This window comes from Cebidichthys violaceus, unplaced genomic scaffold, assembly GCF_023349555.1.
Source record: "Cebidichthys violaceus isolate CVI_PGR_0920_01 unplaced genomic scaffold, fCebVio1.0.p SCAF_1, whole genome shotgun sequence".
Taxonomy (NCBI): Eukaryota; Metazoa; Chordata; class Actinopteri; order Perciformes; family Stichaeidae; genus Cebidichthys; species Cebidichthys violaceus.
In genome coordinates, this window is record NW_027176262.1 from 16264558 (window position 1) to 16279912 (window position 15355).

Consider the following 15355-nt stretch of genomic DNA (forward strand, 5'->3'; position numbering starts at 1 on the left):
CATTCTCTATGTCGTTACATTGAAAACACTGGATGATTGCTGCTTAATCAATTGCACGCCAAAGAAAACATCACCCAACACAATTCTTACAATTCTGGCTGTGAATATTTGTGATCTCCAGAAGTTATTTCAGTCTGTGGTACTGTACTGCTGCTGGAGAACAACACACACACACACACACACACACACACACACACAAATACACACACTTAAAAACACCCACTGGTGTCTGTGTTTCCATAGTGGTCTAAAGACAGTGGTCGTATTCCCAAACATGTAGAGAATCCTCTCAGAGCTCCTCACTCAGCCGCAACATCTCTACGTCAGGAGTGATTCAGGAAAGGAAGGGACAGAAACACTTCCCTCAGTGAGGAGGTGTGGTTGGCACGGTGATGGGTATACACATTCTTTTAAAGAGCTGTGATTGGTTGATCCTAAAGAGATAATGAATGCACTTTTGGTGATGATGAGCCTAGAAAGGACAGAGAGATGGATAGATCACAAACACTAGTCTCTATTCAGACATGGTGTAGTTATGAAAACTATTTGATCTCTGCTGAATACATTGAAGCCATAGGCTTACTTTATAGTGATTTGATATTAACTTTCATCAGTTTCAGTCTCTAGAAGTAGCAGCATCAGCGATGCCATGCCTCTGTACGGTGTAGCCGCCCCCTCACAGTGTCACAGGATGAAGTGACCTGCTGTATACATATATATATATATATATATATATATATATATATATATATATATATATATGTATGTATGTATGTATGTATGTATGTATGTATGTATGTATGCATGTATATATATATATATATATATATATGTAGTGGTTTTAGTTGCTGTCTGTCTTTGCAGAGCTGGTAAGAAGAACAAAGTGCTGGGTGCTCTTCAGATCAACGGCTGTAGTAACAGTCCTGAGGACTCAGCACTGCGCTCACCACTGCTGTCTGCCCGGACGCCCGGCCCCGTCCCAGCCTCAGCCCCCTACATGATGCCCGCCACCCCCACCCTGCTGGACAGTGAGTCCTCATCACAGATACTGGCCTAGAGTCCTGCTCCCTTGTCCTTCTGTGATTCTGTTTAGTTTTCCTATCATCTCTTTTTGTGTTTTTGACATACATCGCTGTAATGTTCTTCACAGATGTGACCATGCACAGGAGTTCCCCTCAGACAATGAGGAGAGACATTGGCCTGGCTGTAACACACAGGTCAGTTACTGTCAACTCTATACACCTCCACCTTGCGGCTGAAAAAGTCAGATCGTTGCATTCCTACTTTTAATAGCAAACTTATTTGGGGTTTATATTAAAAAGCTAATTGAGCTTTTATGGGATGTTTGGGTTAAAAGTCTGGCCATTTTATTGAATCATTACCTCCATCTTCCATCACATGTGCAGATCATTTGCTTATAACGCTAAATGTTTGTTTCTATCTGCATATGACAAGTTACCCTATTATTTACATTTTAGTCATATTTCCTGTAACTTCCCATGGAAAGTTTCCACCTTGAATATTCCCAGAATTTTGCAACCGTTCTTAAGAGGTGAGGTCACATCTATGGAGCCTACGCATACAGGAGTATGTCCCTTACTACGTTGTAGCGGCACATCCTCCAAAATGTAATTACACATTGGGGCTGCAGCGACTGACACCAAGCGAAGACAAGAATTATGACTGTGTGCTTTCGTAGTTGCAGACGACAGTGTTGATAGTGAAAACAACATTAAGGAGCTTTATAAAGGAAAGAATTCTGAACTTTTTATTAACACACATCTAACAAAGCCATGTCCATATTACAACCCTTCGTCACAGAGAATGTAAAATATTAAATGAACACCTCGGTTATTGTAAAGTCATGTACAGTACATGCGTTGCTGTGGTGATATAGTGTGAAGTTGAGGGAGCAATAAGAGTCAGATCATTTTAAAGGCCTTTCAGTGCTTAATATGGGTCAAGCTCCAAAAACACTGGATCCAAAACATTCCTGTAGCACCTGTGGGGCTTCACTTCCTGTTGCTTTCTGTTGTTAATGTGGAGTCTCCAGTCCCGAACCAGATAACCCTGCATTCAGTACTACAGTCACTGAATGTAGGGGCTGACTGGCATTAGGTGAATTCATCTGAACGTCATTGTGATAAAGAAATGTTTTTTCTTCCTTTTTTTAGGTTTTCAACCAAGTCCTGGCTCTCCCAGACGTGCCAAGTGTGTCGCAGGAGCATGATGTTTGGTGTCAAGTGCAAACACTGCAAGTAAGAGGGTGTAAATATAACCTGCTTTGTTTGATTCTACTACCACCTGTTATGGTTATCATCTGTTTTATCTATCTGTTCACAGGTTAAAGTGCCACAACAAATGTACCAAAGATGCTCCCTCATGTCGGATATCATTTCTCACATGTAAGCACTTTTTTACACTTTACCTTTTTCTACAATTGAATTGCCAGGGAAATACCTTACGATTGTTGCTCATGTGATTTCTAGTGATTTACTGCAGGGGTATGTCAGCTCATAACATCTCATGGCAAGTGCATTAAGGAAGTCAGCTGTGTGTGTGTGTGTGTGTGTGTGTGTGTGTGTGTGTGTGTGTGTGTGTGTGTGTGTGTGTGTGTGTGTGTGTGTGTGTGTGTGTGTGTGTGTGTGTGTGTGTGTGTGTAGGGCTGTTTACTGTGGTAGCAGTCCAGAGTCAAGCTGAAGTGAACGTTTCCACTGAGGGAAAGCACAAATGTCTGGGTCCATCTCAATAGGAGTGACAGAGAAATTGAAACGTTTCCAATAAAAAATGACATCATGCTGACAGAGGCTCAGAACACTAAGTGTGCTTCAGGTGATTTGCAGTGAAAAGACATCTGGTCAACATGTTGGTATTAACTTTATTTTAACTGCATTTGAGTGAAAATTTGTCCAACATGTAACACTTTCTACAGGATCTCCCAGCCATAGTCATCTGGTTCAAAAGTCAAGTCGATAACAAACTGACTTGTCTGTTTGGTTTCAGAATCTGGGGAAAGTTCAATAAACCTAGTTGTCATTGCTTTTTACGTTTCTGACAATCTGATCATGTTGAGTTTAAAGAGGTGTGAATCTTCACTGGTCTCACGATTCGATTCCATTACAATTCACCTTTTTAAGCACAATGACTCTATATGCATCTCAATGTATCACATCCTCATTTTTCTATATATACACACACACACACACACACACACACACACACACACACACACACACACACACACACACACACACACTGTGTGTGTGTATATATAGTGTGTGTGTGTGTGTGTGTGTGTGTGTGTGTGTGTGTGTGTAAAGAAAACCATTTTTAAGAGGTGAGGTCACATCTATGGAGCCTACGCATAGCTGCACATCCTCCACAATTTAATTACACATTGGGGCTGCAGCCATGGACACCAAGCGTGTGTTTGTGTGTTTGCACAGCTAGAGAGAGAGAGAGAGAGAGAGAGAGAGAGAGAGAGAGAGAGGAGAGAGAGAGAGAGAGAGAGAGAGAGAGAGCAAAATGCAGTGCAGACTCCCACTGAGCTGAACTGAAACCAAACTCTGATTATGTTCTTTCACTGCGTTGATGCAGTCGTCCGCATAGCAATGCTTCTATCAGTTTGAGATGTATAGAGCTAAGACTTGATGCAGCTTCAGCACCAGTTATCAGTGTGTCCTTTATTGCTTTATCTTTTTATATCTATTCAGTTGTAATGTACTTATATCATTCAATACAGTAGATGTTTTTTAATGATTTATTCTACTCTGACCTGATTACACAGGGGACAGTACAGAGCTAAGACTTGATGAGAGGAGAGATGAGGAATAACATATAACAAAGGTGCCTGCTGGACTGGAACTAGTAACTTCATAGTTTGCATCTTAAACCCCAGGACGCCTGATCTTTCTTTACCAGCCTGACAGTAAAGACAGAGCGTGCCTCTTTGCCCCAAGCAGTGAGTGGCTACAGAGCATGGCCCTGAGCTCCACCAATGACCTGGTTCTGTTTAACTTTGGGCCCTGAGCTCCACCAATGACCTGGTTCTGTTTAACTGTTGCCTGTCATGCACCATGTTATTGCTAACTGACAGGTAGACCAATATCATGACAACATGAGTTACTTCTGGATCCTTCTCACAGCAAAGGTTCACAGTTTTTGTCCAAGTCTTGGGGTGTGTTTGTGGTTCATGCTTGTTGTCAGGCTGTGTCATGCTGCTGAGTGTCGACGAGGATCCAAGGACTCTTTCAAGATGCATTAGGTCTCGCTGCTCTCTGTTTCTATCACAGAGGGTTTTGTAGTTGGGCTGGCTTAGTTACTGTAGAGTTGTAGAGTCTGCCATGCTGTTATTCTGTGTTGCTCTGTGTACAATGATTCAGCTCAAACACTGATTCTGTGCTGAGCTGCTGTGGTGAGAAAGTAACAAAAAGGAAATGTTGTTTTTGTGAGGCTGCTGAAACCTCACATTAGTTTCCTGTTCACTTTGGAATGTATTATTGCACAAAAGCACATCAGAAAGGGGTCTTGTAAAAGCCAGTATGAACTGGATGAATGATTACAGGTAGTGAAATGTTACTACTGTTTTGTTGAAAATGTGTGAACCTATCTTTTATTATTTATTGTGATGTAAAATGAGCTAATGCTTGAATGTGTTTATAGTGCCAAGGATGCGGAGGGCAGAATCAGTGCCATCAGATATCAATAATCGGATTGATCACACAGCAGAGATCCCACTGCAATTTGGCACTTTACCAAAAGCAATAACCAAAAGGGTAAGTACAGGTTTCTCTTTTAGTACAATATGCTTGGTATTCTGTTCTGGACTGCTGTTGCTGACTTTATCCCAGATGTAAATGTATAGGTAAGATTAGAAATGTAGTGTAAATGTTGGAGGCTCCTTACTAGTGTGTGTGTGTGTGTGTGTGTGTGTGTGTGTGTGTGTGTGTGTGTGTGTGTGTGTGTGTGTGTGTGTGTGTGTGTGTGTGTGTGTGTGTGTGTGTGTGTGTTTTACAGGAGCCTCCCCACAGTTTGAACCAGCTGGACTCCAGCAGTAACCCGTCATCATCCACCTCCTCCACACCTTCGTCCCCTGCACATTTCCAGCAGAATAACCCGACAAGTGTCAGCGCCACACCCCCGACCAACCCGTCGCCGCAGGGCTCCAGGGACAGCCGCTTCCACTTCCCAGGTCAGCCCCCTGTCCCTGGAATCTCTCACACACACCAGCCTTGTGTAAAGTTAGCACGGTTTGGGTGTTAAAATACACTCATTGTACAGTATCTGGTTAGAGATATTTATGATATTCAGTCTCATTGATATTCATGTGGTGGATCATTTATCATTAGTATAATGCAGTAACACAGCATAACACACAAAGCATAGCACAAACTGCAGCCTCATTAACGACCATAAGTTGAATCAACACCTCTCTAAAACATTGTAACCTCCATGAAGGTTGATGGATTAGACTGCATTACTTTTAAATAGTTGACAATTGTCTGTATTTTAATGCATTTTGGCAAGAAAATGTTCAATGTGTGTCAGAAATGTACAAATTTGCCAAAAACCAAAGTGTATGAGGTAGACCGGCTAATGTGAACATGTTAGCTTATTTGAGCAGTATTGGGTTTTTTTATTTTTTCTTTAAGTCAAAGTACTGTAATCTATGCTGATATTTAGTATTGTTTCAGCAATTGACTATTTTCAGGCTGAAAACGGTAAAAACAAACAAAAACAAAACACTATTAGGACCATTAGGAACGTTGAAGTGACATCATTCGTCCAGCGTAGCTCACACATTTCAAGCTGGGAGATCGATGAGCAACGAGTCCACAGCGTTCCACAAGTTCTCTTATCTGCTGTAGTAAAATTAGAACAAACAAATAACTCTGTCACATGGCACTATCATAAAAACATAAGCAAAACAGCCGTCATGAAAGTGCCTTTTGCGATGTTTCTCTTTCAAGCTGTTGTTGCTGTTGTGTTTTGTGCTGTCTGTTGTTTACACGGCACGGTTTTTAAAAATGGTGGTTGCCAGCGCTGAATTGGCTCTTGTGTTCGATCGATCACTGTACACTTCCATCTCTCACGGTTCCTCTTGTGCTGAGAGAGTACCTACTCTGAAACAGGAGCTAAAAAAGCCAGAGAACAACAATGTTCTTAGAACAATGAACTAGTTTGAAAAGGTCAATGGCTCTGGAGGAGCGTTATCTTTCTGAAAACAGGAAATGACTCTAAAGCCTGCGTTTCAAACTAGAGGCATTGAGTTTGAAAGATGTGGACATTTACCAGGCAGTGCTATAATGCTCGTGGTTGCATTATGGGAAATGTAGGATCCAGTGTTTTTGGAGGTGACTCATACTTAGGACTAAACATCAGGAGTCTATGCTTCTTTGATTTGAACTGTTCTTTTTTTATAGTTCATGTTAAAATATTTCACTGTTTCTGTTGTTGACAATGAAGCTAGTATCATATAGAGATTGAATGACTCATAAACACTACGAGTTAACCAGTAGTCATTCTCAAGGTACTACCCTGTAGTCATAAAGTCATTACTGCAGGACTGCAAAGTTGTATGAAAAAACAGCAGCACTGTTTGTTTACATGAGGGCTCACAGAGAGGGTCCTGACACTCAATGGAGAGTGTTTGCCCCGTACACACTGAGCCACCAACGCAAAGGGTTAAGACTTAATCGCTCTGACGACTGTTTTTGCATTTAACTTTTATTCAAATAGATAGAAACCATTGAGATAAAATCTCTTTTGTGAAGTCAAACATTGAGTGCTCAACTTGACACACAACAAAACAAAAAGAAAACGGCAGATGACAGAGTAAAAAGTCCACACATCAACAGAAGAGGCCGAGCAGACACAGACACACAAAAAGGCGTGACAAAAGTGGTTAAAACTTCTGATAACTTTGATAACTGATAACTTTGTCTGTTCTGAATTCATAAAGTAACATATGTATTTATACTGTGCACAGTGCAGTAGTCTGAAGTTGTCTTTTCCAACAGATGTTCCTGCTTCCACATGTACTGCTGTTCAACATTGTGGCAACAATGAGTCTGGGTAAGAGAAAGCAACATAGGTTCCATATTGGCTGATATTAGCTAATCACATTTCATATACGTCGGCTGATCAGTAACAAGAAATGTCAGCACAGACATGTTTAGGATAAATAAGTTCATTCAGAGACAATGTCTCCAGTTGTGTCCCACAGAGAGCACGGAGCAGTTTATTTGTACGCTGTGAAATGTCCTACTCACTGTCTCAGCCTCAAATATGAAGAATCCTTATTGTTGTGCTTCTAGTTGATGTTAAAAAACAAAAATTAGTCTGTATATCCATATCACATTTTTTAAGATTTCAATAAAAAACTCTGTAGGCTAGTATGTACAGAGCTTAATATCCCTACCAAGGATGTAGTCGGTTTCTTATTCTTGTGGTTCTTCTCTCAGAGTGTCCCAGCTGGCCCTCACTGAAACACAGCTAATGACAGCGGAGCAAGGAGGGGTGAGTCCTGACCGTCGTTTCAGTTCGTCTTTTTGGTCACCAAAGGAAATGAAAATCAAGTTATTTGCCTGTTATTCATGGGATGGGATGCTGATCTGGCTCACAGCACAGCTCATGTCTTATTTACTATCACTACTATATTTTGTCATCAGTAAAAGTGTGGTTGTGTTCTCTCTGTCTCTGAGCAAGGCCTGCAAGGCCAGAGCAAGGCCTGTCTCTGAGTTGGAGAAAACTCAATCATACTTTAAGGCCTGCTTACAGTAGGAAGTCCTGGGGAGTAACAGCCCGAGCCGGCGGCTCCAAGGTGCAAACAGCGCTAACAGTACAAACTACGTCGAAAGAGCTAACAGAGTTTACCTGAGGGGGGACCAGAGGGTGGGTGCTACACTACCGCCACAATGCTGTTGTTCAGGACAGCGATATCAGCTGTAACCTCTGTATGAGAGCAGAGTGGCGGCCGTGAGCTAACTAGTGGGGCACGCTCACGTGCACTAACATGTACTAACATGGCCGTCCTTACCATAATAACAGCACCTGAGGGGCAACAGCCTCTGTGAAGAGGACCTGAGGGGGTGACTGTGGGTAAGTGGTGAAAGGGCCACCTTTCAATCAGAGGGTCAGCGTTTCGATTCCCAGGTCATGTCAATGTGTCCTTGAGCAAGACACTTAACCCTAAAATTGCTCCCGTAGCTGCGTCTACGGTGTAGATAGATACTGAATTGTAAGTCGCTTTGGATAAAAGCGTCTGCTAAATGACTGTAATGTAATGACCTGCTCCCTATAGAGATATAAACATTCATTCTTAGATAACAAAAACACCATTCTTAGTTTATACATTAAAAAACATAGTTGAATATTATATTCTACTAAAATGTATTTAAAAATGTAACAATAACACCAAAGAATTCTGGTTGTTGACTCAGTATCCTGTTCCATGTTCACTTCTCTAGTTCATGTGTTTCAGGAGGAGGACTACCCAGCAGAGGATGAGGAGGCAGCTGAGCAGTGCACCAGAGAACAGGGCCTTTCTACTGACGCGTATGATGAGGACGGGCTGGAGGAACTGCCCGTTTCCATACGCCGTCGGGGGGCCGTCGGCCGCTGGAGGGGCCCCATCCGCCGTAAGGCCAGCCAGACCAGCGTCTACCTGCAGGAGTGGGACATCCCATATGAGCAGCTGGAGCTGGGAGAGCTGATTGGCAAGGTGAAGACAGACATGTACTATAGACACACTCAATTTTAGATAGAACATACAATAGCATCATCTGACACAATGGATTCTGTGATGTCCAGGGGCGCTGGGGGAAGGTGCATAAGGGCCGCTGGCACGGTGAGGTAGCCATTCGCCTACTGGAGATTGACGGCAACAACCAGGATCACCTGAAGCTCTTCAAGAAGGAGGTGATGAACTACAGGCAGACCAGGCACGAGAACGTTATTCTGTTCATGGGCGCCTGCATGGCCCCGCCACACCTCGCCATCATCACCAGGTACAGCTGCATGACTCGTCAGGGCTCAGTTCTGCTCTTCTTCCCTCTTTTCCAGCACACTTGCAGTATATAAACTACCGGTATGGTGATACTTTTACATGTGATATGTGGTTTTGCTGTGTATTTTTGTTGATTTTGAATTTGGTTTCAGTTCCAATGTGTTTTCTCTGCAGTTTCTGCAAAGGTGTGACTTTGTACTCTGTTGTAAGAGAAAGAGGTCACATGCTCGACATCAATAAAATCAGACAGATTGCACAGGACATTGTAAAGGTAAGCAACCCTTGATCCGTGTGAGGTTGAATGTCTAAAAAAAGCTAAACTCAATCATTTCAATACCAATATATGATCATTTCTGATAATCCATGAAACTAAATATCACATAACCTAATATTCATTAAATCCTTATTTCAATCAGATGAGATACAGTGACTTGTAAAATGATCCAACCCTTTCAAAAGTAATCAGATTTGTTTGAATTACAACGATACACTGAAAATGTAATATTTTAACGGGACATCGGTTTAATGTTTGCATTCACCCATGCTTTGGAAGCTCCAAGTTAACACAGATGAGAAAATAATGCTTAATCACTTAAATATATATATATGTATTAATTATTACTTATTAGTATCACTGGTCAGACTGTGAATCTGAGAGAAAATGTGAAAATGAAGACCAATGTTAGAAGAAGAAAGTTGGAGATGAATAGTTCTTTGAATTCACTCATCTTCCACTCTTATACAGGGAATGGGTTATCTGCATGCCAAAAGCATCATTCACAAGGATCTGAAGTCTAACAACGTGTTCTATGACACAAACAAGGTGGTCATCTCAGACTTTGGCCTGTTTGGGATGGCTGGAGTGGTACAGGAAGGCAGGTAGGAGTGAAGTCTCTCTATCTAAATGATCTGTACCTCCTCTGGTAAGCCAAGGTTACTGTCTTCATTCAAGTGTGTGTGTGTGTGTGTGTGTGTGTGTGTGTGTGTGTGTGTGTGTGTGTGTGTGTGTGTGTGTGTAGAAGGAAGAACATGTTGCGGATACCTCGGGGCTGGATCGACTACCTCGCTCCAGAGATTGTTCGAAAAATGAGTCCAGAGGTGGATGAGGACCAGCTGCCTTTCTCCAAAGCTGCTGACGTTTATGCATTTGGGTATTGATTGATTGATTGATTGATTGATTCAAATTAAACAGCCTCCTGAGGTTTATCAGCAGCACTAATTGTATGCTATATTCTAAAGTTAAGGTGACATTTAAACTAATGTTTTTCATTAACAAAGAGAGTATCTTTTGCTGCACTTACATATTCTTTGGTGCTTATTAATTTCTTCAGTTAGTCTGTTGATTAGTCTGAATGCCTCAACGTTTACTGCTCACAGCTAGTGCACCACTTCTTTTTGTGTTACCTTGCAAGTTACAACATTTTCTTCATACACCAGACTGACATACCTGCTAGGTGATTTCACTGTCACCACATTTTTCCTGATCAGATTTTTCCGATGCGTCCTTTTTGTAGCACAATCTGGTATGAGCTGCAGGTCGGAGACTGGCCAATGACCAACCTGCCTGCGGAGACTAAAATCTGGCTAGTGGGCAGCAATGTGGGCATTAAGAAGGTGCTGGCAGCAGCCAACCTGGGCAAGGAGGTGACGGTGAGTCTGTCACATAGAACGTAGAAGGACAATCCTAATTTGATCAGAGGGAAGGGGTCTGTGTGGAGCTGAGATGGGACCAGCAGGAGTGTGAGAGGCATACACACTTTTCTGTTAGCATTAATGTCTGCTTAATAAAACAATGATACCACATTAGACAGGAACCCTTTTCGTGAAATAAAAACAACAGCAATCCTCCTTCCATCTCAACAGGAGATCCTGTCCGCCTGCTGGTCCTCTGAAGCCGATAACAGGCCCACCTTCGCCCTGCTGGCAGGCATGCTGGAGAGGCTGCCTAAACTCAACCGCAGGCTGTCTCACCCCGGACACTTCTGGAAGACAACTGAGTAGGTACCATAGAAAGAGAAGGCATATTCATGATCCAGGGTGGACCAGCCTACAACACCATTTACACCAACATTCAAGAAGGGAGTCTTCACCATTTTATTTACTCATCATCGTTTTAATCAGTCATGTAAGCAGAAATGAGATGCAATACGCCATCAATCAAATGGAAAAGGTTGTAAATAAGATTTTGTAAAGAAATGTGAACATTTTGAAGCTGTCCTGCTGAGTATCAACTAATATAAACGATCTTTTCTAACGTGACTGCTCTTTTGTATTTTGAGGAAAGTTCTAGTAAGACTCAAGACAACATTTTGCTGTGCCTATGGATGGAGTTGTTGCTCCCTTTATGCTTCCTTCATCTTTTTTTCCAGACACTTAATAATGTTTGTCACAGTCAGCAGTATTTCCACTCTTCATCTCTCCTTCTTTCTCCTGTTTCTGTGATTTCCTCTCCTCCGGGTGCCAACTGATCCCCTGATCCACCTCTGCCTGTTCCTGTTGTGTCTGATCTCCACGGTCTCCCTTCCATCCCACATTGTCCACTCTGTCCGTGCCTCTGATTCCCTGTCTCTTTATGTTCTCACTTGTTTTCCACCACTCCCTATTTCTGTCTCCTCACTCCGTTCTTCTCCTGATAAAGGCTGTGGGATCATCATCATCTTCATCATCATTGCCTGAGAGATCTCTGCCATCAGCGTCTGCATGCACACTGTCCATACATGTACAAATACAGCAGCTGAGAGGCCAAGGTGCCTAATAAAACTGAAAGTTAATATTGGCTTGAGGAAATATTGACAATATCAATTATATATCTTCTTTGAATGACTTCTTTGAAATTAAATATAATTAAAATTTCAAAGAGGAGTTTTCAGAGCTTTTATCTGGGGCGACATATCCTTCCCATTTTCACCTGATGTTTAGGCCTGTCACATAGCTACTTTTGTTGTCCCAGATATAGAGCGCTGCAGGGATGATGTACTTTTGTAGCCAACAGGAAGTTAGCATTGTACTGGTTCCCTCTACAAAAATTCAAACAGATTTTTCATTGGATTTAAGATTATGGAGACTTGTGATCTGTATCTTTATTGATTTTGTTTTCTTGATTCTGAATACAGAGTCAAATCTGATCAATTCTCAGTCACGCAAGTTCTGTATGCAGAGCTTGTGGAGAGTGACGGGTGTGTCAGGTCAACAGAGGATGTAGGATCCTATTAAGTGCTAAGACAAGCAAGGGCTCATGTGACAGAGGAATAGAGGCGAGGCATCCATAGGCTACTTCTCTGTTCTCTTTCTACGGACTCTAATGCCACTTTTCATGATATGAAAATGACATTAGCATCACATTAGCTGCTATTGAAACAACATATCTTTTGTCTTTGTCTCTACTCTGTTTTTACATTTCAAGCTTTTTGTATGTGTGCAAACTGGTTTCTCCTATATATACACATATCTGCATGTGAGTGGATACTGATTCATCCTCAGTGCAGGAAGGCTGCTGGTTTCAGCTTTTATGGAAACTAGTTCCTATGAAAACTGTTGACGGGGAAGTCTGTGGATGATCCAGAGTGACCACAATACTTTTTTTTTTTTTTACAGCCCTTTAGATGCAGGCAGTTATGATGAGCTGGTCCTAAAGGACTGTATGTTCAGCCCAGTCCCCAGGGAAACATTTTGACATTGTCTGCAAACCACAGATACGTTGAATGTGGACGTTTTGTGCATTTGGTAAGAGCAAGTGAGGTAAACATCATTAATGGATCAAATAGCAAACCGATGAGAGATAACTGCCACACTGAGATTCCATGAGAGCTATTTGTTCAGTTTTACTTTGGAGAACAATGACCTGAGGATAATACTGGAAATAATATACCGAAACTTATATTGCATCAAGTATGTGTCTTTCCTTTGTACACTCCAACACCGCATCATGTTTGTGAACCTGGTGTGTGTGTGTGTGTGTGTGTGTGTGTGTGTGTGTGTGTGTGTGTGTGTGTGTGTGTGTGTGTGTGTGTGTGTGTGTGTGTGTGTGTGTGTGTGTGCGTGTGTGTGTTTTTCCTCGGGCAGGAGTACAATGTACGCTTGGTGAATGTGTTCTTCACCAGCATGATCATAAACATGATCAAACATAATCTTATACATATATGTATATAGAGTGCTGGGGATTGTATTTAATATACAGTGTTTGCACAAGGGTTTTTAAGTTTAGATCATTTGAATTGGTACTTTAGTCCCTTTGATGTATAGATAAATGTGTAAATTGTGGTTGTGTTTTTTTGTTTTTTTTACGGTTGAGGTCTAATTTGCAGAGTATTTTTGTACAGGATGAGTTGATACTTTGTGTGCCTCTGGCCTGAACAATTGAAGATATTAAAGCTGATCTCCAGTGACTCTGTGTGCTTGTTTTCTTACAGAATCAATGTCATGATGATACAACCTAAATGTGCAGTCCATGTTGATAAGCTGTTATAATATACAACATACTTATACAAGCAGGTAGTAAAGAACACTTGTATCAAAGTCAGTACCAAGGTCAGATCTAGTCCAAAAAAAGACCAAGTCTACATGAGATTGTGACTGAGACAAGACAGACACAAATTACAGTTAGTACATTTTAGACCAAAATGGAAAATAAAAGCGTCAGTTTAGTTGTTACTCTAAACATAGATTATTTAATTCTGTTGCACCAAAACTTTAAAATCCATTTTATATTATTATTTAATATTCTGACAATATATCAACAACTATAATCTATGCAAAGATCCCTGTCCATCCGTGTGTGTTGTTATCAGAGCTTCTCCTCTCTTTGTTCACATAGCCAGCTTGCCTTTTAGTGCCCGTTAGTGCATGTGAGCGTGCCCGTTAGTGCATGTGAGCGTGCCCGTTAGTGCATGTGAGTGTGCCCCCCTGGTTAGCTGACGATGCGTAGCGCCGACCCTCGTGGTTAACACTGTTAGCTCTGTCTTCACTTTTGTCGGAGTTGCACTGTTAGCGCTATTGGCACTGTTAGCAGTGAGCAGCCAGCTCACCGTCAACATGTTGAGAACCGTTGAGAGGCAATCAAAATGCTCCCAGTCTCGGATCTTGCACCTTTAAACTGTTATCCTGTATTAACTTTGAACTTACACTTGAGGATGTTAATTAACTTGTAAAATGGCTTTCTTTTAGAGATGGATTGAGCAAAATGATAAAGTTCTTCAAAAAAAGTTTAGGGTCAGACTCAATCAGTTGACTTTTGTAATGCTGCTGCTAATTTTCTCTCAAGATACGGATTCAGCAAGGACACTGTTATGGAGCTGAACAGGAGGACTGGACCAACACGCAGTCTCTTTTTTCCTTTGTTAGGACACTTAACTGCTATAGATAAGAAGGTCATACAAACTTCAAACCCTTCTCTTTTACTAATGAATGTACAACACACCATCCACGACTTATCTGCAGTCATGTTGCCGTTATCTGTGACCTCAAGGTAACCCAGTTAAATTGCTCCTGTGAGGCGTGTGGCTAGTCATTCATAGACTTCTCCAATAAAACCTTTATCTGCGTTTTGTTTAGGGACTGAGGAGGGATTATCTTGATCACTAACCACAAGTCAAGCTATGTTATGGTGTCATAAATGCTCTTTTGCAAGTTAAAGTACTGCATTTTAAATTGAAATACACGTGTCTGCTCTGATAAGAACACACAGAGGTAGAGAGACTTCAGTCTCTGCTCAGGTAGACATTACTCCATATATGACAGCTGTTTGATGAGATATTAATGTTCAGAATGTTAAATACAGCTACTTTATTTATTAGTCTTTTTTTATTTATGCATTTTGTTGTTTTTTTCTAATTACTTCCTTTAAAGTTGTAACTGTTACTCTTATCATCCAAACGTTTTGAATACTTAAGCCCTTTTATTAAATTCACGACAGTTAACAGTAAACAATAGACGTCACTTTGGTTGTAACCAAAATCCATACTCGAGTAAATGATCTCTCACAGTCTCTTCACTTCCTGTTTCTGCCATGCTGTGGTTTCCTGGCCAGGAAACTTTGTACAAACTGACTTTAGACTTCAGGTCAATATCTTGCCTACAGTGTAGTCAGTGTGAGTGTATAATAGCTTCAAACATCACACACCTGGTACTGTGGGTTCTTTACACACAAATCAAACTCTTTTCTATTTGTTCACATGGTGAACACTGTCGTGGCAATTTTGAAATCCCACTCTGACCACGAGTAAGAGACAACAGTCTCTTCCAGTATTGTCACTCTTTTAATGCTCAGAGCATTAGAGGTACACAGGACAAGCGTTAGGTGGAAATGTGCATGGGAAGTTGTTCTGTCGTTGTACCTCGGCTTGGTGTCCC

At 41.5% G+C, this 15355-nt stretch overlaps 1 protein-coding gene across 1 annotated transcript in view; it reads left to right on the plus strand.

Annotated features, from left to right (window-relative positions):
- Positions 1 to 13392, plus strand: part of LOC137873968 (kinase suppressor of Ras 1-like) — a 36262-nt gene extending 22870 nt beyond the window's left edge. Inside the window, 15 exon segments of the mRNA XM_068712504.1 lie at positions 865 to 1028; positions 1151 to 1217; positions 2175 to 2258; positions 2344 to 2405; positions 4663 to 4775; positions 5017 to 5191; positions 7020 to 7074; positions 7464 to 7518; positions 8483 to 8722; positions 8812 to 9008; positions 9182 to 9278; positions 9753 to 9886; positions 10027 to 10158; positions 10522 to 10657; positions 10871 to 13392. Of these exon segments, the coding sequence (XP_068568605.1) occupies positions 865 to 1028; positions 1151 to 1217; positions 2175 to 2258; positions 2344 to 2405; positions 4663 to 4775; positions 5017 to 5191; positions 7020 to 7074; positions 7464 to 7518; positions 8483 to 8722; positions 8812 to 9008; positions 9182 to 9278; positions 9753 to 9886; positions 10027 to 10158; positions 10522 to 10657; positions 10871 to 11008 (1849 nt within the window). The 3' untranslated portion in view covers positions 11009 to 13392.
- Positions 13393 to 15355: the final 1963 nt, after the last annotated feature.